We start from the raw sequence: 26,126 nt of genomic DNA, 5'->3' as shown, positions 1-26,126 counted from the left end.
ACTTACTAACTTACTCCGAGGACATCTACTCCCTACGAGGGTTACACCCTTCCACGGCTGGGGTTTGGTCTTCAGATTACAGAATATTTAAAAAATATAAATGGGCCTGCTCGAGGGTTAAAATTGATAAACTTTAGGCAATTATTATTACCAGTATTTACTCACAAAATATAATTTATTGAATTATTTAAATTACATATTCTTCATAAGTCTAGTGAAACCTTTATTTAAATGGATATAATTTATTATATGGAACCCTTCCCATGAGCGATTTCAATAGCACATCTTCCATAATCTTGCTTATGGTTTGTTCGATGACTGGTTTCAGCTCGGAGAATAATTCGTCGATATTGTCATTTATAGCTTTATTCGTTACCTCACCTGTTAAAATTAATCTTGTTAGTAATTGATAACTTTATCTAAAAATACTCAAATGTCCAACATTATTGCATATTGATAAATAGATCATCATTGTATTTTTAGAATTAAATATTCAGTATGTAGGTATTATTCCCATGTTTTGCACAAACTTTAAGAAAATATAAAGTAAGTTAAGAAATGTTTAATTATATTTTATTAGAATTTATAAATCTCTGTCGTGCTCTTCTGCATTCTGATGATGCTATCATCATATAAAAATGCGACGAAATGTTATTTCCTACTTCTTTAACAAAAGCCGATAGTAACTTTGTTACAACAAGGTCTATCACAAAATGAATTGACAGAAATTGTAGGCGTTAATCAAAGTGATGTTTCAGAAATTAATGAAAAGTTTCGCGAAACCAATGATGTTAAGGACCGATTATGAAGAGGTCGGAAAAAGCTTACTACTGCAGCACAAGATCGTCAGATGTCAATAATTGCTAGAAGGGACCCATTAAGTACAATGAGGGCTTTAGACTTGAAGGAGTAGCAAGATATTATTATTTTATTGTATCAAGACAAACCGTATCAGAACCTCGCAATTAGTGGATTAAATTAGTGGTTTCAATTAGCGTAGAAGTGTGTTCCTTTAATTTTAATGTAAGCATTCAGAACGTCAAAATTAGTGGTAGACATTTTCAATTAGTAAAAAAGAGTTATCAAACTTTTAATTTTTCTACTAATTATACTTCAAAATTTGCGAGAGTTGTCATTTTGGCCTTTAATTATCATCTGTCAAGAGAAATTGTGGTTAGAAATCAAAAGTTGATTGTTTTATAAGCTAAATATTAAGTTTTCTCTATGGATACAACTGACAAACGCAAACTGTTGCTAGGATATTCTATTATTTTGAATTGTGTTTTTTAAACATTGTGAATGATCATAAACCAAACGTAAACTAAAAAGTATAAAGTGTAATTGAAACCACTAATTTATTCCACTAATTCGGAGGTTCTAAATGAAGCTTTAATCTACATCGTCAGAGACCTTTGCGAGTTTCAAAATTAACAGTTTCAAAATTAACAGCAAAAACGTACACCGTTATAATGAGCACACGAAATGATTGAACAAAATCAAAACTCATGGAAATGCCATGTTTTCATTTTCAGATGAAACACCAATAAGCCTAGTAGCGGATTCTCGATGAATCCATGTCTGGAGAGCTCCAGGACGACAATTTCCAGATTAGTTACAGCTCAGACCCGCATCCCATTTCAAGGGAGTAGTGTAATGTTTTGGGCTGGGATAACGAGAGGTGCTCGAACACAATTAGTTGTTATCGACGAAACAATGACAGGACGAGTTTATATTCAGGAGGTATTAAAAAAATTAGTGCCTATCTTTTTTATTTTTTTCAGATAAAAAAATCGAGATTTTGGTATGTTAGTATACGACATAAATTAAGATTGATAATTGTTTTCGATCACTTCCTGTTTCACCGAGTATGGCTAAAACTTTTGATTTTTAAATTACACCCTCGGTATTTTGTTACTTTATTCTTTATTCGATAGAAAATGAAAATGACAGTTTTAGCATTTTTGAGTATGGTATTATACATATTTAAAAAAAGCATTTTCTTACGAATAATTTGGTACCACTTACTTAGTATTTCGAGTCAAATTGTCGTTATGAATCGCATGTTGCAATTTCAAATAAACCATATTCAAAAATGTTAAAAGTGTCATTTTCATTTTCTATCGAATAAAGTAACAAAATACCGAGGTAAGTACATATAAAGTACAAAATACCAAAATATCATCGTTTTACCCAAAACTGTGTTTTGTTACTTAGTAGTTTTGACTATTCTTTTACTTTATTCGATAGAAAATGACACTCTGAATAGAATGACATATCATATTTATGTCAACTGTTGACATTTTCGGATACGGTTTAAGTATTTTAAATTGTAACACATGGCGGTTCATAACAACAATTCGGTTTGAAATACCAAGTGTGTGGTACTAAATTATTCGTTAAAAAATGCTTTTTCCAAATATGCTAATGAGCCAATATGTTCGTTACATTTGAAAAAATTGAGATATGATTAAAAACACGATTTTGGCGTCTTTTAACCGGCCAGGACTCCAGGACAAGACACTGAAAACATCACACGATCAAATCTATTTTTTCCAAGGCTTCTTGATTAAAAATTAGTATTTTTAACATAGCAACTCTATTCAGAGTGTCATTTTCTATCTAATAAAGTAAAAAAATACCGAGGGTGTTCTGTTATTTATTAAATTCATTTGTAATAGAAGTATGTACCGACTATACCGGATGCGTCTCAAAAGTGCCTAACTTTTTTATTTTTTTTAGATAAAAAATCGAGATTTTGGTATGTTAATATTCGACATAAATTAAGACTGATTGACGTATCCAATAATTGTTTTCGAGCACTTACTGTTTCACCGAAAATGGCTACAACTTTTGATTTTTAAATGACACCTTCGGTATTTTGTTACTTTATTCGATGGAAAATGAAAATGACACTTTTAACATTTTGAATATGGTTTATTTAAAATTGCAACATGCGATTCATAACGACAATTTGACTTGAAATACTAAGTAAGTGGTACCAAATTATTCGTAAAAAAATGATTTTTTTAAATATGTTAGTGAGTCACCCTCGTTCCATTTGAAAAAGTTGAGATATGATTAAAAATACGATTTGGGCATCTTTTAATCGGCCAGGAAAAAGCACTAAAACATTAGACGATCAAATCTATTTTTCCAAGGCTCCTTGATTACAAATTAGTGTTTTTAACATAGACACTCTAGATTGAATTTTAAAATACAATTTTGTTTTAAGCGATTTTTATACGAATTAATCGTTTTTTAAATAATTTGGTACCACACACTTGGTATTTCAAATCAATTTCAAAAATATTTCAATTATCGTTATGAAACGCATGTTCCTATTTAAAATAAGCCGAAATTGTCAATATCCGAAATTGTCAAAAGTTGACATATGATATGTCATTCTATTCAGAGTGTCATTTTCTATCGATTATACGAGCCCTAACAACTATATGTTGGGACAAGGTCATATTTTGGAATTATTGCCCTGGTTTTTCAAAATAACTGAAAAATATATGTTTAATTTTTTAAATATAAACATAGCCATATATCCTAAACAACTTGACAATATTTTTATGAATTTGTAAATCAATCCATATTTGCAGTAGCGGATTTTGTTCATAAAAGGATAAATTTGCTGACAACTAAATGTTGGGACAAGTATTTTTAAATAATTAATAATCATCATAGGCGGCTTTGCTATAAACGTCACAAATGTCGCAAACTGTTTACTTCAGCATTGATAGCTTGTAAGTGACTCGATACTTTGAGTAGTGAGATTTACTGTAAGTAATTTTAATCTTTTTAATTTTCAATTTTGTTAATTTAATTCAAAGTAATGGTCCGTGGAAAAGCTACAAATCAAAAACTTCGAGAAATTATCATTCGTCAATACAGTATGGGAAAAACAATTCGAAAAATTTCTGATGATTTAAGTATTCCAAAAACCACGGTCTTTAATATAATAAAAAAAATACGGCAATCTGCCAATGTAGACGTTAGAGGTAAAAGTTCGGGAATGCCAAAAGTTGTATCTCAGAGAGATTTACGAAATTTAGTAAAAATTTGCGCAAGTCTGCGAGAAGAAGTACTCTTCGCGAAGTAACAGTTAAATGGAATACTGTAACTGGTTTAAATATATCAAGAGAATGTTGCCGAAAATATATCCATAAATGTGGTCTGGGGGTTTTACAAGGTAAACTTTATTTTGTGTGGATAATCAATTACCTGAAGATTATTGATACAAATTCTTATTTAGGCCAAAGAAAAACCGCTACTGACAGAAATTCAGAAGAAAAATCGCTACAATTGGGCAAAATCTAAATTATCGTGGACACAAAATGATTGGAATAAGGTCATATATAGCGATGAGTCTAAAGTTGATGTTTGCGTTGGAGATCATCGAAAACGAATAATACGAAATAAAGCAGAAGCCTTTCATAAAGATTGCTTAAAGAGGGTTGTTAAATTTCCTAAGGGGATTATGGTTTGGGGTTGCATGTCAGCAAGAGGTTTGAATTAAATTTTATAGATGGCACTCTTAATGCCCAAAAATATCAACATATACTTGAGACCTCACTTTTGCCTAGTGCTCAAGAATTGTTTCCAAACGAAGACTGTATTTTTCAACAAGATGGAGCATCGTGCCATTCAGCAAAATCAACTAAAAATTGGTTCGGTAATAATAATATAAAAGTTCTATCCCATCCTGCAAATAGTCCGGACCTCAATGTTATAGAAACTGTGTGGCATAAAATGAAGCAATATTTAAGAAACCACCCTCAACGAACAATTTTTGATTTGCGGTCAAAACTGCAGGAAATTCGGGATAATTTTTCTCCTCAAATTTGCCAATCTTTGGTAAATACAATACCATTAAGAGTTCAGGCAGTTGTTAAGGCGAAAGGTGATGTAACTCCGTATTAAACAAATTTATTGTTGTGCTGTCCCAATATATAGTTGTCAGCAAATTTGGCTTGATTTTGGCAAAATAAGCTATTATTTAAAGTGATTTGTTTGCAAAGTTATAAAAATATAGTAAAATTGTCTAGATCATATTGTCATGTTTGAATTTAGAATAATAAACAAAATAAATTGAGTCGTTTTAACAAATTACTATTTTTATTGCAAAAAAAGACCTTGTCCCAACATATAGTTGTTAGGGCTCGTAGTAATAAATAGTAGTAAAAGTAGAGAAATACCGAAGATGTCATTTAAAAACCAAAAGTTGTAGTAATTTCTGGTAAAACAGGAAGAAATCGAAAACAATTGAATACGTCATCAATCCCAATTTATGTCTCTATACTAAATACCAAATCTCGTTTTTTTATCTGAAAAAATAAAAAAGTTATAGGGATGAGCCACTTTTGAGATGCACCCGGTAGAAATAGCTTTTTCGTGTGGTCTGCACTAAGTTATAATTAACTTTATAAAATAACATATTTTCCTGTAACGTCTTTTGATTTTACCAAACATTCATATGCAATAATTTGGACATATTGGTATATTCCTACCTAAGTTACTATTCTCATCAAATAGACCGTCGAGTTTTGTTCGAGGCCCACTAACAGTAATGGAGGTGTTTGATTTTAGAGGTAGTAGATATATATCATTGTCTTTCTCAACTTCATGATATGTTTGTATAAGCTTTATACTGCAATGATCTACAACATGGATTACATAATTAAAATTAAAATTTATATATTAATGAATTACACTTGCCTACGTGAACTGTGAATCTTCCTTTGCCTTCGATTGGCGCTACTAAAACTTTTCCATGAACAGTATAATCTCCATCTAGCTCCAGATTATCAATATCAGCATCACAGAAGAACTGTAGATTTGGCACGTCAAAGCTAAATTTATGTAAATTGTGATTAATTCCTAATATACAGGGTGGTCTAAATTGTATTGGGGAACTTTGGCAGCATACTCAGCAGAAAAAAAAAATAAGTAAAAGATTTCCTATAAATTTAGGTTTTAAAATCCTTAGTTTCAGAGACACAGGGTGTAGATCTGAACAATAGAAGATATTTGGATAAAAAGTGTTAGGTATTTGGTAAACACCCAGATTAACATGAAAATTTTGAGTTCGATGGCAAAATGGACTCCTACTTGTAGGTGGCGCAAATAACATTTTTTAAACCGTTTTGAAGAGTAATAACTTTTCGTACCTGTATAAAACTACTGAGTGAAAAAATGTACATTTTCTACGTAAAAATGGTCTCTTGGCAAAAATCGCTACGACCAAGCGTACTCAAGATATTTAGAATGGAAATAGTCAATACATGCCAGTATTGGCAAAAAATAAAAATGTTGATTAGATAGTTATTTGACTCAAATGGTAATTTTGGGAATTCTTTATTTTTTTAAGTTAATCATAAATCAAACAGTTTCTGTTAAACCTTTGGAACAAAACCATTTCAAATTTATTATTTTAGTCTACCTAATAAGTAGGTATCTAGTTCTATTTCAAATATTTCAAGAACTATTACTCGTAGCGATTTTTACCAAGACACTTTTTATACATAGAATATATCGAAAATGTTGAATGAATATTATTCCAGTCGCTTTCTACAGATAAGGGCAAAAAGTGATTACCCTTCAAAGCAGTTAAAAACATGTAGGTGGCGCCCTCTACAAGTAGGAGTCATAACAACATCAAAATCAAATTCCTCATATCAAAAAACTCCCAAATACCAATTTTCATCCAAATAGCGACGCTAGTTCATAAATTATTTGGAAAAAATCGAAATAAAAATGGAAGTTCTACACCCTGTATCTCCGAAACTAAACATTTTAGAACATACATTTTTATACGAACTTTTTTACTTATTTTTATCTACAGAATATGCTGCCGAAGTTTCCCGAATACAATTCGGACCATCCTGTATAACCGCAATAAGAAATCAATTGTCTGCATCTGTACCCTAGAAGTAAGCATTTTTTAAGTCCAAAATTGGCATATTTGAGATATATACTCTATAAGTACTTAACTTTTTATGGTTCTACCTTACTCAGTTTAAAATAAGTTATTCATGTACCAAATATTACATCATAGGTTTAAAAATAACCGAGTTATTAAGAAATTACTTCAAAAAAGAACTTCAAATTCGTTTTCCCCAAAACTGTGTTTTGCGACAATACCTGGTGCGTCGCAAAAAAGGCTCACCCCTATAACTTTTTTTTATTTTTTCAGATAACAAAACGATAGATTTGGTATGTTAGAATGTGATTTAAATTAGGATTGATTGACGTATTCAATTGTTTTTCGCCACTTCCGGTTTCACCGGAAATGACTACAACTTTTGGTTTTTAAATAGCACCCTTGGTATATTTTTACTTTATTCGATAGAAAATTGTAACATGCGATTCATAACGACAATTTGATTTGAAATACCCCAAGTACGTGGTACCAAATTATTCGTAAAAAATGCTTTTTCCAAATATGCTAATGAGCCACCCTCGTTCCATTTGAAAAATTTGAGATATGATTAAAATACGATTTGGGCATCTTTTAATAGGCCAGGACAAGACACTGAAAATATCAGAAGATCACATCTATTTTTCCAAGGCTTCTTGATTAAAAATTAGTATTTTTAACACAGTCATGGCCATTGCCTGGAAACTTATATGGTGAAATTTTGATAAAATAATTTAGTACTCACTAAAAACACGGTATGTCGCTAATGGTAGGAAAAATCATTTTTAGAGGTTACTAGTTTATTTGGTTGTCTGTGATATGCATATACAGGGTGTTTCCTAATTAATCTAATAAATAAAAAATCGTTAGAAAACGGCTTAAGGCGGGCTCTTAATAAGTATATTTATTTTTTTCTCGGCAACCGTTTGATGAACAAGAAAAACTCAAAAGATCAATTTTGTTGAAAAAGGATGGCCAGTCAAGAAAAAATATATTTTCTTTAAAAAAGCAGTAGTGTACCATTTATGTTAAGCAAAATATCGATTTTTTTAAATTTTTAACACCCTGTAGATCAGAAAAAAAAGTACTTTAGACCCAATGGTTATATAAAAATTGCTTTAAGAACACATGAGGAATCACACCACATTTTTTTAGACTAATTAGAAAACACCCTGTATATTGTCAACTTGACAATGATTGTTGATAAATCAAAAAATACCTTTTCTGTGAAAAAAGCCCGATTTTCGCAGGAAAAATTTCGGTTCTTATTGAATTTGGGCCTGCGTCTGCAAATACCCCCGGTATGTTTTTTAATATTCTATCTATCTAAATTTTAAATATCATAGTTAGAAATAGTTTTATTATTTATTAACTGTAAAAATGGTATACTTATAAGTTTTATCAAATATTGTGATTTACTTTCTACCTTGTAGTCAAAATTTATATTTAATAAACTGTAAAATACATATATTCTTATGTTTTATTAAAGTTACTCTGATATACTAATATATCAATGTAACTTTAAAACTAAATCCTTTGAAATCAAATATAAACATAAAAAAGATTTACAGCAGAAAAGGCGAAGGCGCTGGGTTAAACGTAGTCTCTACTAAGAACACGGAGGGGCGCTTTGACCCAAAATTTTAGTATTAAGTTTCATATCTATCTTAATAGAAGATTATTTTCTTTTATCTATGGTCATGGCACTCTATATTGAAATTTAAAATACGATTTATTTAAAGCGAAAATGTTAAAAGTTGACATATGGTGTGTCATTCTATTCAGAGTGTCATTTTCTATCTAATAAAGTAAAAAAATGCCGAGGGTACCATTTAAAAATCAAAAGTTAGTAGCAAAGGTTGCAGTCATTTCTGGTGAAAGAGGAAGTGGCCGAAAATGATTGAATTCTTCAGTCAATCCTGATTTGTGTCATATACATACTAACATTCCAAATGTGATTTTTTATGTGAAAAAATAAAAAAAGTTATAGGGGTGAGCCACTTTTGAGACGCACCTGGTATAGTTTGCTTCTGGGGTAGTAATTGATTTCTATTATTATTTATACAGGGTGAGTCTTAAATAAGTACAAATATTTTTAGGCGTAGTATATTTTACCTCCAGAAACACGATTATATGAGGTTTTTTCCCGATTTTTTCTTAAATTTGGATTTTTTTTAGTTTTTAGTTAAAAAACATACTAATATAATAATAGCTCCCGTATATAGCATTTGACGCCTTGGGAGTAGCAAGGTACAGCTTGCTATACTAGAGAGGTTCGGTATACAAGGAAGGTAATGTGGCTAGCACTACGCTTCAGCCGCCTATTATTACCTCAGAATTGTGAATCCCAAATACTCATTTAAGGCTGAGTCGACCTAGGTACCCAAACTATTTTTATTTTAATAAAAATAGTCGGCTGATGAAATGCCGGGTGTGGGATTTGAGATTGGTAGACGAGAGCCTGTACCTCTACGCCACCGCGCACCTCAAAACATAATTTGTTAATAATATGGCAGCATAGGTAGTAAATTAAATTTACAAGAAAAAACATTCACAAAACATTCAGTGGTTGGTTCTCAAAATTTTAACAAAAAAATATTTTTTTTAATATTCAAAGCAAAATAACTCGGTTATTTTGGATTTATTTGAAAAACGGTAAAGAGAAAATAGGTTTCTTTTTTCGAGACCTACCAACCCTGAAAATATTCGCCCTTATTTAAGAATCACCCTGTATAAAAAGTGTATTATATAATTTTAGCTGGATAAGCGCTCAAAATATTTTAAACGAACCGTTGAACAATTATTATTAATGTTTTACTACTATATCCACATTACTTATAATCTAAATTAAAATAATAATACTTACTCAAAACGAGTAAAGTGATAATTTGTTATTCCATGAATGACGACGTTTTTCAGAACGGCTTTGAAATTCAAAGACTGTGTTCCTTGCTCCAGAACAATTTCGGGAACTGAAAATGGTTCGAATGAAGGGATTCGAAGTTCCGGTATACCTTGTTCTAAAATAGAAAGTATTTATCATTATATTATATAATGGTATTGATTATTTTAGATTTAATATACAGGTTGTTTAAAAAAAACATATGCCCCATCTCTCATTGGGATATTCCCCAGGAAAAAATAAGATTTATTATTTATATCAACATAGGCTCATTCTGCTTTGTTTTGTAGCTACAGGGAACAGGGAGTTAAATTTAATTTTTTTCCGATTTATTATAATTTTCTTTCAAAAACTTTTTGCGATTCGGATGAAATTTTTAGGATAAAAGTGTACATATTTTAAGTGCTAAAAAAGTGTCACAGATTTACCAGGGACGTGAATATGGGCTTTCACTGGAATATTAAAAAAAAACATGTGCGTCACTGATTTTTTTATCTTGTTAGCAAAATTGTGTAGACCGTTTAAAGCCCATCAAAAGTTGCATCTTGATATTTTGTCGTATTTAATCTTCTTGGTGAGATAAACGCAATTTTATTGATCATAAAAGATCATTATTGATCAGATTTATAAATAAAATTTATAAATTATTTTATTTAATCTAATTTATTATTCAGTTCAGTTCGGTGCTCGGTTCAGTGCTACCTACGGCAAATTAAAAAAATAAAATGGTATTTAAGATAATTACAAAAGACCTATTTTTTAAAGTTTTAACATCTTGTGTCTTTAAAACTATGCATTTTCGAATCCATGATTCTAAAAACTTTTTTTCATATTTTTTGATGAGGAATCAATGAGTCCGTATTTAACACTTTGGCCCGTGTCTTGTCTCTGGGAAATAGGACAGAAACAGGACACTGAAAAGATGGGAAATTCTATCGGGGGAGCTCTACTCCAAATGAGATCGGACCAAATGACCCCTCTTTATCACTACCACAAACCATTCGAGGTGAACAAAATGGATCGAGGAATGTGGACAGATATAACATTCCTTCAGGATGGACTAACCTGGTATACTGACGGGTCAAAGACCGCTGAAGGAACAGGAGCCGGAGTATTTGGGGAAAGACCAAGGGTAAGTTTATCCTTTTCCTTGGGTAAACACTCAACCGTATTCCAGGCAGAAATCCTTGCCATTCTACAATGTGCGAGAGAAAACAATAGCTTACAACAAGAGCTTATTCAGATAAGTTCATCAATATATGCTCAGACAGTGAGGCGGCACTTGGGGCGCTTATGAGCCCAAAGGTATCGTCGAGACTCGTCTGGGAATGCCTAGGTGAACTGGGTGCTCTGGCTTGAAGGAACAGAATTAAATTATTCTGGGTACCGGGCCACAACGGCATCCAAGGCAACGAAAAAGCCGATGAGCTAGCTAGGCAAGGATCATCGGCATCCTATATCTTGGTCCAGAGCCAGTACTGGGAATACCCAAATGTATGGCCCGTAGTGTACTAAAACTCTGGATCAGGGAAAAGCAGATTGTCCACTGGTGAAACAGACAGGGGCACAGGCACAGCAAGGCTTTTATCCAAGGACCTAGCTCTAAAACCGCAAAAGAACTGATAATGCTTAGCAGGAATAAATTGCGGATTACAACAGGCCTCTTGACAGGACACATGGATGTCAAGTGTTACCTGAACAAGCTCAACCTGTATCAAGGAAATCTTTGCTGCAGACTCTGCGATAAAGATCCTGAAACAGCGGTGCACATAATATGTCACTGCGAGGCTCTGGATCGCAAGCGACACTTTTTATTTGGGAAAGCTAGGCTAGAACTGGAGGAACTATGCTCCCATCCTATCAAGGACGTGCATAAGTTAGTGCAGGGCACAGGGATAGGAGAATGGGTGCAGATATAGAAAGGGGACAAACACAATGGGCCTCACAGGTCGCAGTGTTTCCGGCAGAGGACGGTCCCTTGTTGTGAAAAAAAACACTTTGGCCCCCACATTAATTAGACTTAGATTAAGGCAAATTAATAAAATTGCATTTATCTCATCAAAATATCGCAAAATATATAATATATCTCAAAAGACACAAATTTCATTTCATTCGAATCACTAAAAGCACCGGCGAGAAATTAATATATTTCTAATAAAATAATAAGCCTGAAAAATAATTACTTTAACCACTTAGCTACAAAACAAAGCAGAATCGGACCTATAGTGATATAAAAACTAAAACTTATTTTACGCGAAGACTCTCCCCTCGAGATATGGTACATGTTTTTGAAACATATACAGGGTGGCACACCTCATTCGCCTCGTTTGATTATACGAAAACGGAAAGATGTAGAAACAAGATTTTTTATGGGTATATGTAGAGAGGCAATGTGCATAATTTAAAATTATTTTCAAATGTACAGGGTGTGTCAGAACTAAGATTCATGGTGTCAGAACTAAGATTCAGGGTGTGTCAGATACTAAGATTCATACCAACGTTATATTTTTTCTTATGGAACACTCGGTATTTTATTTCAATTTTAGATTCTTGGGATAAAATAAGGCATTTATTATAAGGGTTTAATATTTTTAGATACTTTGGTTTTTGAGATATTTAAAGATATTTAAATATATGCATGCTTAATAAACAAGATTGGCAACACCCTGTACATTGCTTTTCTTACTTAACTTGTGCTAATTAAATTTTGTGTTTCTGACTTAATTCTTGTGCTAATTTTGAAGCCAGAGAAATAAACTTTACTAAAAAAAATTATTATATTAAATCGCAACCTTAAATGTATACAGGGGTATCAAAAATTGTTGGTCTATTATATTTATACTATATATCAAGATGGCTGGTGTCGCCATGACAATTTGCTAGTGACAGTTAGTAGCTATTTTGAAAATCGACATTAGTTTATAGATTTTATTTAAATTTATAACACTTTACTTTTATTTAATTTACCTACAATAGCTTAATAAGTAAGTATTTATTTTTTTATCAAGAAAGTACTTAAAAAGAAGTGGTTCTTTGATTATATATTACAATGACTTGCAGATATATTAGATTTTCTATAAAAGACCCAATTAAGGCAAATTCATTTTCTTCACTTCCAATGACAGGTTTCTGCATAATAGGTTTTTCATATACCACACTCTCAGGTCTGCGAAATAGGAAAAGTAGTTTTTCAAAGGAACGCTTGTGAAGAAAATTCACTTTTTTGATAAAATAATAAATACTTACTTTTTAACCTTGTTGTAGGTAAATTAAATAAAAATAACTGTTATAAATTTAAATAAAGTCCGTAAATTAATGTCGATTTTGGAAATAGCAACTAGTGTCACTACAAAATTGCCATGGCGACACCAACCATATTGATAAAAAATTTATTGAAAAATCGCTTTTTATGCAAAATCTGAGCCAGATGAAACCTTAATATAGTTTGAAAAAGCATTTAAATCTGCTTCGACTAATTTAAAATATATATATATATATATATATATATATATATATATATATATATATATATATATATATATATATATATATATATATATATATATATATATATATAGTGTTGCATTTGAGATAACGAAGTTTTTATGTAAAATAAATATTTAAAATAGACCAGCAATCTTTGATACCCCTTTATACATTTAAGGAAGCATTTTTTTTTAAGAAACATTTTTTTTAGTAAAGTTTATTTTTCTGGTCTGAAAGTCAGCACAAGAATTAATTCTGAAAAGTAATGTACAAGGTGTTGACAAACTTTTTTTTTATAGCATGCATATTTTAAATATGCATGCTATTGTTGCGGACCGGTGTGGACTCGACCTAACCTAACTATATGGCCCGCCCTCGGATGACCTTAACATCGCATTAAAGAATAGACACCGTAATGATTCATTCGAAGATTCGAGAAGCATCGAGTTCTACTGGAATGGAGTAGTACATACGAGAACAATCGAAACTTTCTCTATGCACCTAACGATATATGGACTATTCTAGAGACCTTTAGCTGTCGGTATAAAAGCCGGCGGCTGTGGCCTACAGAGGGCAGTTATAAATAGACGAGTGCAGTTGACGCGCTAAAATTCAAAATAAATTTTTAGCTATAAATCGTTTGTAAATAGTTCTATAAGTCTTTTATCGTTATTGTTTTTGTTAATTAGTGTTAAATAAATAGTGTTTAAATAAATTGTGACTTTCTATCCACACGGAACCGACAAAAACGTAACACTATCTTTAAGTATCTCAAAAACCAAAGCTTTTAAAGATATTAAACTCTTATAATAAATGCCTTATTTTACGTTTAAGAATCCAAAAATGAAATAAAATATCGGGTGTGTTCCATAAGAAAATATATAACTTTAGTTTGGATCTTAGTTCTGACACACCCTGTACATTTCAAAATATTTTTAAATTATGCACATTGTCTTCCCACATATAGGTACCTATAAAATATTTTGTTTCTACATCTTTCCGTTTACGTATAATCAACCGAGGCGAATGAGGTGCGCCATCCTGTATATGCACAGGACCAATAATACCATTAAGGTAATGGAAGTCACAAGAAAAATTGTATAATTAACTCTCATTAAAATAATTAGTAATAATATAGGTATAGATGACAGGAGAAGATATATAAATGTTAATATTTTTTGTTTAACTATATAGGCGACAAAGGTTATACCGTGTGATCGAATAAAATCGGCGTCAAAGATAGCTGGAGAATGACAGCAATTGACTCAATCATCGTCAATTATAATATTGACGACGTCTCTTTAGACGCCATTTACTATAAATTGACATAAAATTTGTCAAAAATTAACACTTACTATACAGGGTGAGTTTCCTACGATGTTCTCTATGGGCATCTCGGAAACTACTGGAGATAGAGAGTCGGTTAAATGGGGAAAGAATTGCAGTTTTGTGGGGTTATAAATATGCGCCTTTCAAATTTTTGAAAAAGTTCATGGCTTACTAGATATTTCGAAAAAAACAAATTTCGGCTATTTTAAAAATTGTTCCTAATTCCATTATAAGCTATTTTAGACAAAAAGTTTTCAGATAAAAGTTGTAGATAATCACATTCCTAATGAGCTTGTGTTCTCCGATTTTTTATAAAACCTGTCATTTTTGACATATGACAGAAACATATGTTTTTTTTAAATGGAAACCATAGTTGGCTATGACTTAATAAAAAGCGCCATTTTTTAAGCTTTTCAGCAATATAAGCTATAATATGTTTCTTTCACAAAATTACTGAGTCATAGCCAATTCTTATCTTTCTTGATTAATTTCACTTAGTTAGCCATGGAAACAAGTTCAATCGTCGCTGCTCTCAGAAATGTGAAATTGTGTCATATCCAATCTTTGTAAATTAAAATAAACAAAAATTGTAAATAAAAATTTTTCAAATGAAGAAAAGCGTGTAGGATTATTGGTTCAACTTTTCTTGGTCATACAGGATACGTTGACCGGTGAAAGTTACTTACGTTTTTTAGAGAATGGTTTTCAATGGTGTTCAAATTTTGTTGTGATTTATAACTTATAAAAAGACAAAATATGTTATTAAACGGCTCTTTACAATTTAGATAACACAAACTAAAACTCAAAAAAATAATATCACTACGTACACTTTAAGTTATTTTAGAAAATGTTCAAAAAATCCGCAATTATTTTGAGTACATAAATGCATCTTTTTAAAACTGAATTTCTAGCTATTGTCACAGAACGACGAATTTCACAGAAATAATGAAAGTCATGTTGGAACCACTGTATTAATGCGCGAGTATCTAAATTTATCTTTTCTAACATGTCTTAAAAACCGTTTTCTAAAAAACGTAACGTTCACCGGTCAACATATCCTCGAAACTGTATAGCCAAGAAAAGTTGAACCAATAATTCTACACGCTGTTCTTCATTTAAAAAACTCTTATTTACAATTTTTGTTTATGTTAATTTACAAAGATTGGATGTGACAATTTCACATTTCTGAGAGCAACGACGATTGAACTTGTTTCCATGGCTAACTAAGTGAAATTAGTCAAGAAAGATTATAACTCAGTAATTTTGTGAAAGAAACATATTATAGCTTATATCGTTGAAAAGCTTAAAAAACGGCGCTTTTTATGAAATCATGGCCAACTATGGTTTCCATTTAAAAAAACATATGTTTGTGTCATATGTCAAAAATGACAGGCTTTAAAAAAATCGGAGAACACAATCTCATTAGAGATGTGATTATCTACAACTTTTATCTGAAAACTTTTTGTCTAAAATAGATTATAATGGAATTAGGGACAATTTTTAAAATAGCCAAAATTTGTTTTTTTTTCGAAATATCTATCTAAATATCTATATAAATATATCTATCTAATCTAAATATTTATGACCCCACAAAACTGCAATTCTTTCCCCATTTAACTGACTCTCTATCTCCAGTAGTTTCCGAGATACCCATAGAGAACATCGTAGGAAACTCACCCTGTATAAAGATTAAAAAAGGATAGAACGTTTCCAGACACCCAAATCTATTTTCAAAAGTTATTATTTTTTCTTGATTTTAAATTACATTTAAAAATTATTTTTACTGAATATAAAAATAAATTACGAGCTTTTCGAGGTTACCTGACAGTAAGCCATTGTGGCTAAGGGGGCCAAACACAGACAAAATCACACTTGTCTGTTGGGGCAAATAATGACGTCTAGGAGTAGACCTCGCCAAAAATATCATTGATATTTTTTCATGTTGTAAAAATGGGAAAATCTTGCAATTATTGTAGCAACAAGTAGTTTTGCTATAATATGTCTATAATAATAATAATTGATGTTACACATAATACATAGATAATGCCAATTATATCATTCATATCTTATACATAATAGCAAAGTATATTTTAATACCCTTAGAACAAAATTGTAATATTCTTTGATAACAATATATGAAAAAAAAAATATTTCTAAACATATATTGAAGTTATACTTTTCTGGTATTCTAAAAGTACTGTATTTTTTTGTTGATTTCTTTGACCCTCTTTTGTATATTGGTAGAAACTTTTTCTTGGTATTTGGTCTACTTTTAATTTTATTATTAATTAATTATAACTTAATCCTTAATAGTTTTCCAACGTTTCGATCACATTTTGATCTTTTTCAAGGAACTACATTGAGTAATGTATTTAATACAAGTAATAAAGTTCTCGGAAAAAAATGATGTTGGAAAATAATGTCTAAATTGACAATGGAAAAGTAAATATTTCGGTATTGCAATGCACTATTAGTGTAGTTAGTAGTTTTTTATGCAATGCACTATTATTTTGTAAGGGTTTATGTAGAATGTAGAATATTTGGGAGAGGGTTTAATCAACGCAACCTCAGAGATCTATTTTGTGTTCCCCTTTCTTGAGTTATATTTTGTTATATATTCATCATAACGTTCGTTTTTGAGGAGGAGTAGTAGTAGGGGAAAATCTTGCATAAAACACCGTTGGGTAGTGTCGGATTCCTACCGACTAAAAAAACCAAATACGTTTAAAATAAAGTATACGGAGGGTACTGCTTAAATTCCTGACCCGATATTAAAGGATGGCTATAGAATTTCAATGCATTTCCTACATAAGTCTGTCTTTGTGTTGTAGAAGGTTTGACTAAACAAGGATGAACTTATGTCTTGAAACCATTCGACTCGATTTTCTGTCCTTAAATACTGGGACGCAAATCCTCTCATTGCTGTTATGGGGAGGCCGTCGTATATTTTATTTAAACGTATTTGAAAAAAACCCTTCTCGCATTCTAAAGCTCTATCCAGCTGGAAACCGCTTGCCCATTACTTCAGCTGGAAGACTGTCTATATGCGGTTTGGCCCCGCATTCGTTTTCTTTGGTTTGTATTATTTCTCGAATGCATCTATATGTAATTTTCCACGATGTTTCACCCATGTTTCACCGCTTAGCAGCCCTTGCATCATATTTCTAGCATTGAAGACTTGTCCGCCACTGTCCCGTTGGAATGACTCTCTAAACTGTTTCCATTCATTGCAGAGGAATAGTGTATGTTCGACACTATCAACTTCCTTGCAATACATGCATAAATTTGAGGTGGATCTATCCAATATTTCTCTTTTATACAAATAGCTGTCAAAGCATTCGTGCCTGTCAATGCTTGAGTTAGAAACTAGTCTGTCTCTCCAAAGCTTCTGCCTAACCAGGTATTAATGTCTGGTATGAGATCATGGGTCCATCTACCATATCTATCTAGATCCCACTCCTTTTGCCATTCATTCATCAGTATGGTTCTCGCCTCCATTTTTGATGTCCCTTTGTATTTCCTCTACAAGTAGGTGAATAGGAGGCACCTCGGAAATGACATTTAATGCTTCAGCGGAGGCCGTTCTATATGTAGATCTTGAGGTTCAGTTTACGGTGTATATCTTTAAGTTTTTGCTTTATATTGACTAATATAGACTAACCACACTGGTGCAGCATATAACAGTTGAGAGTACAAGTGTTAGTAGTTCCTGTCTAAGACAAGTTATGACTATACATCTTAAAGGGTTTTATATATTCAAATAATATTCCCTTAAAAGGTGCCCGGTGGCGTAGAGGTACAGGCTCTCGTCTACCAATCTCAAGGTAGTGGGTTCGAATCCTACACCCGGCATTTCATCAACCGACTCTTTTTATCAAAATAAAAATAGTTTGGGTACCTAGGTCGACTCAGCCTTAAATGAGTACTTGGGATTCACAATCCTGAGGTAATAACAGGCGGTTGAAGTGTAATGCTAGCCACATTACCTTCCTTGTATACCGAACGGCTCTAGCATGGCAAGCTGTACCTTGCTACTCCCAAGGCGTCAAACGCTATATACGGGAGCTATTATTATATTATATTCCCTTAAAGGAAAGATAAACATTTTCACTTAATATCATCATTTTAGTTAATTATGATATTATAGGGACGTGTATTTTGAATCAAATCCTGAACAGACATAGGTACCAGCCTACTTAATACAATTTTATTGACAAATTTTATAAATATGTAAGTATTTTCAGCTCTATGACAAAATAAAATTTATTATATTCATGAGATATAATTTGTGCATCATTAATTAGTGGAAATACACCTCTCCACCTTCTTACAAAAAATAGCAACTAATTTGGCGAATAGATACTTTGACCAAAATATATGTTCATCTATATTTATAATGATGGTATAATTCCATACATTTTGTCTGAGTAATATACCACTACTTAAATATTTACTTTCAAAAATGCTAATTATATTGCAAGTGTATTTTTATTCATCTAGTAAACAATTTATTAATGTCTGGATTTAAAAATGTAAAATTATATAATTGTTATGTACATTTTATCACTGTATCGCTAAAATAATTGTTCATGCAATTTCAACTTGATTTATGAATATTTTATTAACTATTAAGTACTTACATTAGAACTTTGTAATGCTACTATGTGGATCTTAACTTGGTAAAATTATATTGACAATCTAATTATTAATAATCAAATTAAAAATTATAAAATATGATTAATTATTTTAAATTATTAATAATTATATAGTAGTAAAAATAGAACTGATAGTTGACCTTTGCTAAATATTTTCTGATAAAAATTACAAAAATTCTGATCCAAAAATACTATGGAATATTTATTTTAGCTTGTCTGTAGATATACAGGGTGCTACAAATTCGATGTACGAGCATTGGTATCTCGGTAAACGTAATAGATACGAACAGAGCTAAATTGGGGCAAAGTTGCGCTTTAGGATGTTCACCAAAAAAAAAATTCAAGGATTACTACAAGGAGTTCTTTGGAAAAAAACCGATTTTTTGTAAATTAATTTTATTTTTTCCTGGCGTTACTTTTTAGAAAATCAAAAAACTAATTGCACATTCTCATTGCCACTTTATTAGGGCTATCTGATACAATTTTTATATTTTCAAATTAGCTGATAATTTGTGAGATACAGTGGCCAACTTATTTTTTTTAAATACGGACCTGCATTTTTTAGTTCAGATTTTGAAAGAACTCGGTCTCCTGAGTTCAATGATATGCCACACTGAATATTTTTTGAACATTTGAACATAATTTATTTAAACTAATTTCAAGTCCGGCTCTGTTTTTTTTAAGATTTAATCTATTCATCGTTACAATATTGACAAGCTTTCAAACTTAACAATGACGTGGGGTAAATCATTGAATAGGGAAAATAAAATGCAATAACTAAAGGGACATTACTTGGCGTCATTTGTAAAAGTGAAATCAATACATTTCAACATTTACAATAATGAGTACAAAATGCAATCGGAGCTAAGATGTTATGTTCAAAGAGCTATAAATAAGATTGAACAAAAAATAAATTTGTGCATTAGGGAGAGTGGTAACCCTTTCGAACATGTAGAGCATTAGAAACTAGTTTATATAAGTTGATTTATTTATAATAACTACGATTAATATTATGAATATTATTAGATCGTATACTGAAATTTCAAATTCACAATTAAAAAAAACTTGGATACTTGGACTTGGATATTATTTATTTGAATCTTTGAATTGGCCCGATTTGTCTTATTCAGTGTTAATTAGCGCTGATCAATATTGTTGCGATGAATATAATCAGATTAAATAATTTAAAAAACCAGAGTAGTACTTGAAATTATTTTAAATAATAATTAAATAGTTTTGTTGTTGTTAAGGTACCCAAAACAAAAAAAAAGTATCAAGTGTGGCATACCATTATACTCAGGAGACCCAAATCTTTCAAAACCTGAAATAAAAAATGCAGGTCCGTATTTAAAAAAATGAAGTTGGCCTCTGAATCTCACAAATTATCAGCTAATTTGAAAATCTAAAAGTACTATCAGATAGCCCTAATAAAGTGACTATAAGAATGTGTAATTAGTTTTTTGATTTTCTAAAAAGTAACAACAAGAAAAAATAAAATTGATTTTCCAAAAAATCGTTTTTTTTTTCTAAAAAAACTGAGCAATCCTTGAAATTTTTAAAACTTTTTGATGGCTTCTTGGTGAACATCTCAACGCGCAACTTTGTCCCAATTTACCTATTTTCGTATCTACTACGGTTTCCGAGATACCATTGCTCGTACCTCGAATTTGTAGCATCCTGTATACGTTGTTTCTCAAAAGTGGCTCACCTCTATAACTTTTTTATTTTTTCAGATAAATAATCCACATTTCGAATGTTAGTACCTATATGACATAAATCAGGGATTGATTGACGTATTCAATATTCAATTGTTTTCGGTCACTTTTTTTTCACTGCACTAAAACAGCTTCCTCGGTATTTTTTTAATTTATTCAATAGAAAATGATACTCTGAATAGGACATAATATCATACGTCAATTTTTTACATTTTAGCTTAAAAAAATGAGTTTTAAACTTTAATCTAGAGTATGTGTTAAACTCCATGGATGTGTTTAAAGCACTATTTTTTTCATCAAGGAGCCTTGGAAGAATAAGTAGATTCGATCTTATAATGTTTTTTGTGGCTTCTCCTGGCTGGTTAAAAGATGCCAAAACGTATTTTTAATCATAATAGCTCAATGTTTTCAAATGGAACGAGGATGACTCATTATGTCCCCCAGCATATGGAGGACTGTCCCCAAGCTGGGGGGTGACTCAGGCTTCCGAAACAGTTCTATATTAGGTTTGTGGTTAGTGACTTTTCTTTCTATTTTTTTTTTGAATATGGAGGCAATGGTAAAGCACGTTTTAGACATTTTTGTAATCATAGGTGGCCGGAACATATTTTCAAACTAAAGTTGTAGATTTGCCATTAAATTTCCATTCCAGAAATACCTAGGGTTGCCACCTGTCCTTTTTTGAAAAGGACAGTCCTTTTTTGGAATAACTTGTCCTTTTGACTTTTTTTGACTTAAAAAGTCATTTTTATTTACGTATTTTCCCTTAGAGAAGAAGATAACTTAGAACTTCCCGTTTAATCTCTGAGAAAATAACCTACAGCAAACAGAAATATTCTTTTCGTCCAAATTTAATTAGAGATGTTATAAAACTTATAAATAAATTTTTCTTGTTTAGAATAGGCAACATTATTTAGAATTTCCCGTTTAATCTCAAATGATAGTTTAGCTTTTAGTTTTACCTTTTTTGATCTTAAAAAGAACTTTTCAAAATTAGTAATTAGTAACGATTTAGTTTAGTTAGCAATCGATAGCTTCCTGTGAAGTACTTTGTAATAGTTGTTTAATCTTGTATTATTAATAACTTTTCCTATACCTAAAATCAATATTTATTTTAATCCTTTTAGTCTCTCAATAGAGGGCATTTATCATTAAACGTATCAAATCTGTGTGCTACAGTATGGGATTTCTGTCGCATAATAATGAATATTACGTTTATTTACAAATCCATTACTTAGGGTACCTACATCCACACTATCCTAAAAACGGCGTATCGGCGTAACGGCGTAACGACCTTGAATACATTTCCAGTAATTGAGCTGAAATTTTTGACAGATGAATTTGACAGCTTATGACCCCCAGCATATTTGCAAAAAGCATTTTTTACGAATAAGTGGGTACTTGGTATTTCGAATCAAATTGTCGTTACATTTATGGCCATTGCACTCTAAATTGAGAGGTTTCTGGCAAAAAACCCATTAGTCAGATATTTCGAAATTTGGAAAAAACCAAAAAAAAACGTATATCTTGCTCCTATTTAAATTTAAATTGTCGTTTTTTCTGTGTGAGCTCTGGTTATAATCTGAAATTACAGAAAACTAGTTTTCTTCATTTTTTTTCTTATTTTTAAGTTAGGAAGGGCGTGAATTTGTTTGACTTGTGGGGTTTTTGCTGGAATTTTGGCAAAAACCGTGGAAAAAGTCCTCTTAGCAACTGTTCGAACAATTACGAACGACAAACAACCAAACCACAACAAGTAGCGGACTAGTGGAATTTTTGCCGTTAAGACTTGTGACTTGTGGGATTCTTGCGGAATTACGGTATTTTTGATCTTATGCACGGGCTGACTTATAGCACTTTTCCCGAATTCGTTTGGTAGGAACGTTATGACTAACAAATTACTGTCGGATAGCGCCATTAATTCATTTTACCTATTTTTTGACTAATGAATTGAAATCTAAACGCTATTGTTTTTTAATTGAAAATGTCAAAAAGTTGTCATGTAATATATTATTCTATACAGAATGTCATTTTCTATCAAATGAAGTAAGAAAATGTCGAGGGTGTCATTTAAAAATCAAAAGTTGTAGTCATTTCCGGTGAAACAGGAAGCGAAAACAGTTGAATACGTCTATAAATCCTCATCGTTTTTATCTGAAAAAATAAAAAAGTTATAGGAGTGAGCTACTTTTGAGAAACACCCGGTATTTAATTTTTTTTGTTAACATTGTATATATTATAATGTACAAAGTGTAAAAATTGGTGTATCTTCAAGCTTTAGCGGGTAATAGATACTTACTACCAGGGTTGGAAAAAATCATGATTTAAAAAAAAAAAATAAAAAAAAATCAGATTTATTTGATTTAAATCAGATTTTTTATATTAAAATCAGATTTTTTTGATTTTAATTCAAAACAATATTTAAATCGGATTTCTAAATGACTAGGACTTATTTCCAATTAAAGTCCTATCCTAAATGGCTAAATCTTTATAACTCTGCCTGATACCGATAACATTAACAATTCTACAGCGTGTGTCATTTTTCCACATCGCTCACCAATATATTCCGCAAAAAAAGTCGCTTGCTTCAGATCAAAAGGATTTTTTTTCAAACTAAGATATTAACTTTTGTCATTTTAACTACTTCGTTTCTGAGTTACAGAGTATTTTCGAAAATTTTACAATCCCCCGTATCTCTGTTATTATGGATGATATCGAGAAGGTGAAAACTGATTCTTGTAGAACATTTTACGCGGGATACAGTGGCGTAGTCTGTTTTTCTACGAAAAAAATATTTTTGAAAATATGAACTAAAGTTATGTTTTTTCAAATGGAACACCCTGTATATTTATAAATCATATGATCCGCTTTGCTATGAGCTTCTCAAAAATATATATCACTCTATATTTATTTTCACTCTTTACTCCAATATTTAAAATAATTATTTTCTTATTAGTAGGCCGTGATAAATAACAAAAAAATCAAAATGGTATTTATTAAAATAGTCTAAATATTAAAATTTTATTTGGAATTGATATATTTTACTTTTGAACTGTTACCACTGAACCTCTGAATATTTTTTTCTTTTTTTTATAACGGAATGGGTTTGCAAATATCTTCGACATTGTATTAGTTGCCAGGATATATTTGATATTTCAAAAATCCGGAAAATCAGAAATCCGGGAATCAGGGAGGCTATCATATGGGTCCATTAGTTCCAATTCATTGATTTGAGAAATAATTTAACAAAAGTCTAATATTTTCGTTGTAAGTTAAGTTATGAGGGGGAGCCCCATCTTGTTGAAAGTATATTTTACGTAAATTAGCTAAAGGAATATTTAAAAGTTCCGATACGATAGCTTCCAAGATTTACAAATAACGGTAGTGAGTTAAGATTTCCTAATATGTAAAGAATTTATTAGTGGCTCTCAAAATAAAAGAAGAGACAGATAGCAGTATACTTTTAATAACTCTTTAGTTTTTTTATTATTATCAATCATGGCCTACTAATAAATGTGATTTTTTAATATATATTTTTTAATATTGCAGTAAATAGTGAAAATAAATATAGAGTGATATATAGTTTTGAGAAGCTTATGACAAGCCAGATCATATAATTTATAAATATACAGGGTGTTCCATTTAAGAAAACATAACTTTAGTTCATATCTTAAAAAAATATTCTTTTCATAGAATAACAGACTAAGCCGCTGCATTCTACGTAAAAAGTTCTACAATAAACAGTTTTCGTCGTCTCGATACCTTTAACAATAACAGAGATACAAGGGGTGTCCCAAATTGCAAACTTTTCAAAAAGACCCTGTAGCTCAGAAATGAAGAGGGCTATAAAAATTTTGTTTGCGGTATCTTCCGTTTGACAAAATATTGACAAAGGTTTGTGCAAACCGCACCCTTCTATCTTCACGAATAACGGAGACACCGTATCATTTCAACTAAAATGGGACACCCTGTACACAGGGTCGGTCATACAGTCGTGGCACATCAAAGTTTCATTGTTTTAAATAGAACCCCCTGTATGTTATTGCATATTTTAATTCTTCCTTGAATTCTAAGCAAAAATCGAAATACACACAATGTACCTCAAATCAACTATTTCCGAGTTACTGACTTTTGTGAACATATTACTTAAACAATTTGATTTAATTAATTTCTATATATGTTCAGTTTCAGTTAATGACGACATTTTGCTGAAACTGTGATACTGTTGTAATGCGGTTGGTTTTAGGCTTGAGGTACATTATGTGTATTTCGATTTTTGCTTAGAATTGAAAGAAGAATTGAAATATGCAGTAATATACAGGGGTTCTATTTCTATTTCTAAAATAAATTACCCTATTCTATTTAAAAAAATGAAACTTTTATGTGTTACGACTTTATGACCGACCCTGTATACTTAAATTTATTACTCGCTAATAGATATTTAAAAATCCTATAACTTTTGTATTTAACTTTTTGCAGTACCTCCTATATTTTACCTAATAATCGACCGTTTCCATATACAATAACATCGATCATGGACGCTTATTACATTCAATCTGTTATAAAAAATACCAATTTTCCTCAATTATTCTCAATTTTCTCATAAAAAAATAAGTTTAAAAAGTATACCAGGAATTCTAAATAGGAATTTTCTTATAATTGCAAAAAAATACATATTTATTATTAAACAATATAGCAAACTGTTAAATGTTAACCGGCTCAAAATATTTTAACTCGATATTCCGATATTTAATTAAGAAAAAAAGTTACTCACTCATGTATGGTCGAACTGATTCGGTAGCTTTCAAAAGACACTGGTTCAGATCTGGATCATTTCTGTAGCATTGTGGAAAATACGACGCTAAAAAATAAATCCCAAAAAAATTATAAACATTTCAGAGAAGCATTTTGAAAATTATTACTTACGCAATTCATGAATTAATTGTACTTTACACCATACCAGATCAAGAAATAAAATACTCAGGAGTATATTGAGACTCATTGTGATGAGTATATGATGAAGAGATCACTAGGGCTATCACTAAACTGCATTTGCCGGTGCCGCTTATAATATCAATCAGAGCCCAGCTAATTAATACTTGCGCAGAAATAAGGCA

The 26,126-nt window shown here is 31.1% G+C and overlaps 1 protein-coding gene across 1 annotated transcript; it reads right to left on the bottom strand.

The window, feature by feature from the left end:
* Window positions 1–154: 154 nt before the first annotated feature.
* Window positions 155–26,126, bottom strand: LOC115890574 (protein takeout-like). The gene is made up of 6 exons (XM_030910844.1): window positions 25,936–26,126; window positions 25,784–25,870; window positions 9,789–9,942; window positions 5,722–5,855; window positions 5,514–5,663; window positions 155–381 (listed from the first exon to the last, which is right to left on the bottom strand). Exons 1-6 carry the CDS (start codon window positions 26,009–26,011, stop codon window positions 224–226), a joined length of 759 nt encoding a protein of 252 aa, XP_030766704.1. The 5' UTR covers window positions 26,012–26,126; the 3' UTR covers window positions 155–223.

Source organism: Sitophilus oryzae, unplaced genomic scaffold (genome assembly GCF_002938485.1).
Source record: "Sitophilus oryzae breed Bouriz unplaced genomic scaffold, Soryzae_2.0 scaffold_882_pilon_pilon, whole genome shotgun sequence".
Lineage (NCBI taxonomy): Eukaryota > Metazoa > Arthropoda > Insecta > Coleoptera > Curculionidae > Sitophilus > Sitophilus oryzae.
Note: the sequence above shows the minus strand (reverse complement) of the source record. Positions and strands in the feature narration are given on the sequence as shown.

Coding starts and splice junctions, on each gene's coding strand:
- LOC115890574 (XM_030910844.1), bottom strand. CDS start 26,011: ATGAGTCTCAATATACTCCTGAGTATTTTATTTCTTGATCTGGTATGG. Junction 25,871..25,935: donor ACAATTAATTCATGAATTGC/GTAAGTAATAAT, acceptor TTTATTTTTTAG/CGTCGTATTTTCCACAATGC. Junction 9,943..25,783: donor ATCAGTTCGACCATACATGA/GTGAGTAACTTT, acceptor TTTCTATTTTAG/AACAAGGTATACCGGAACTT.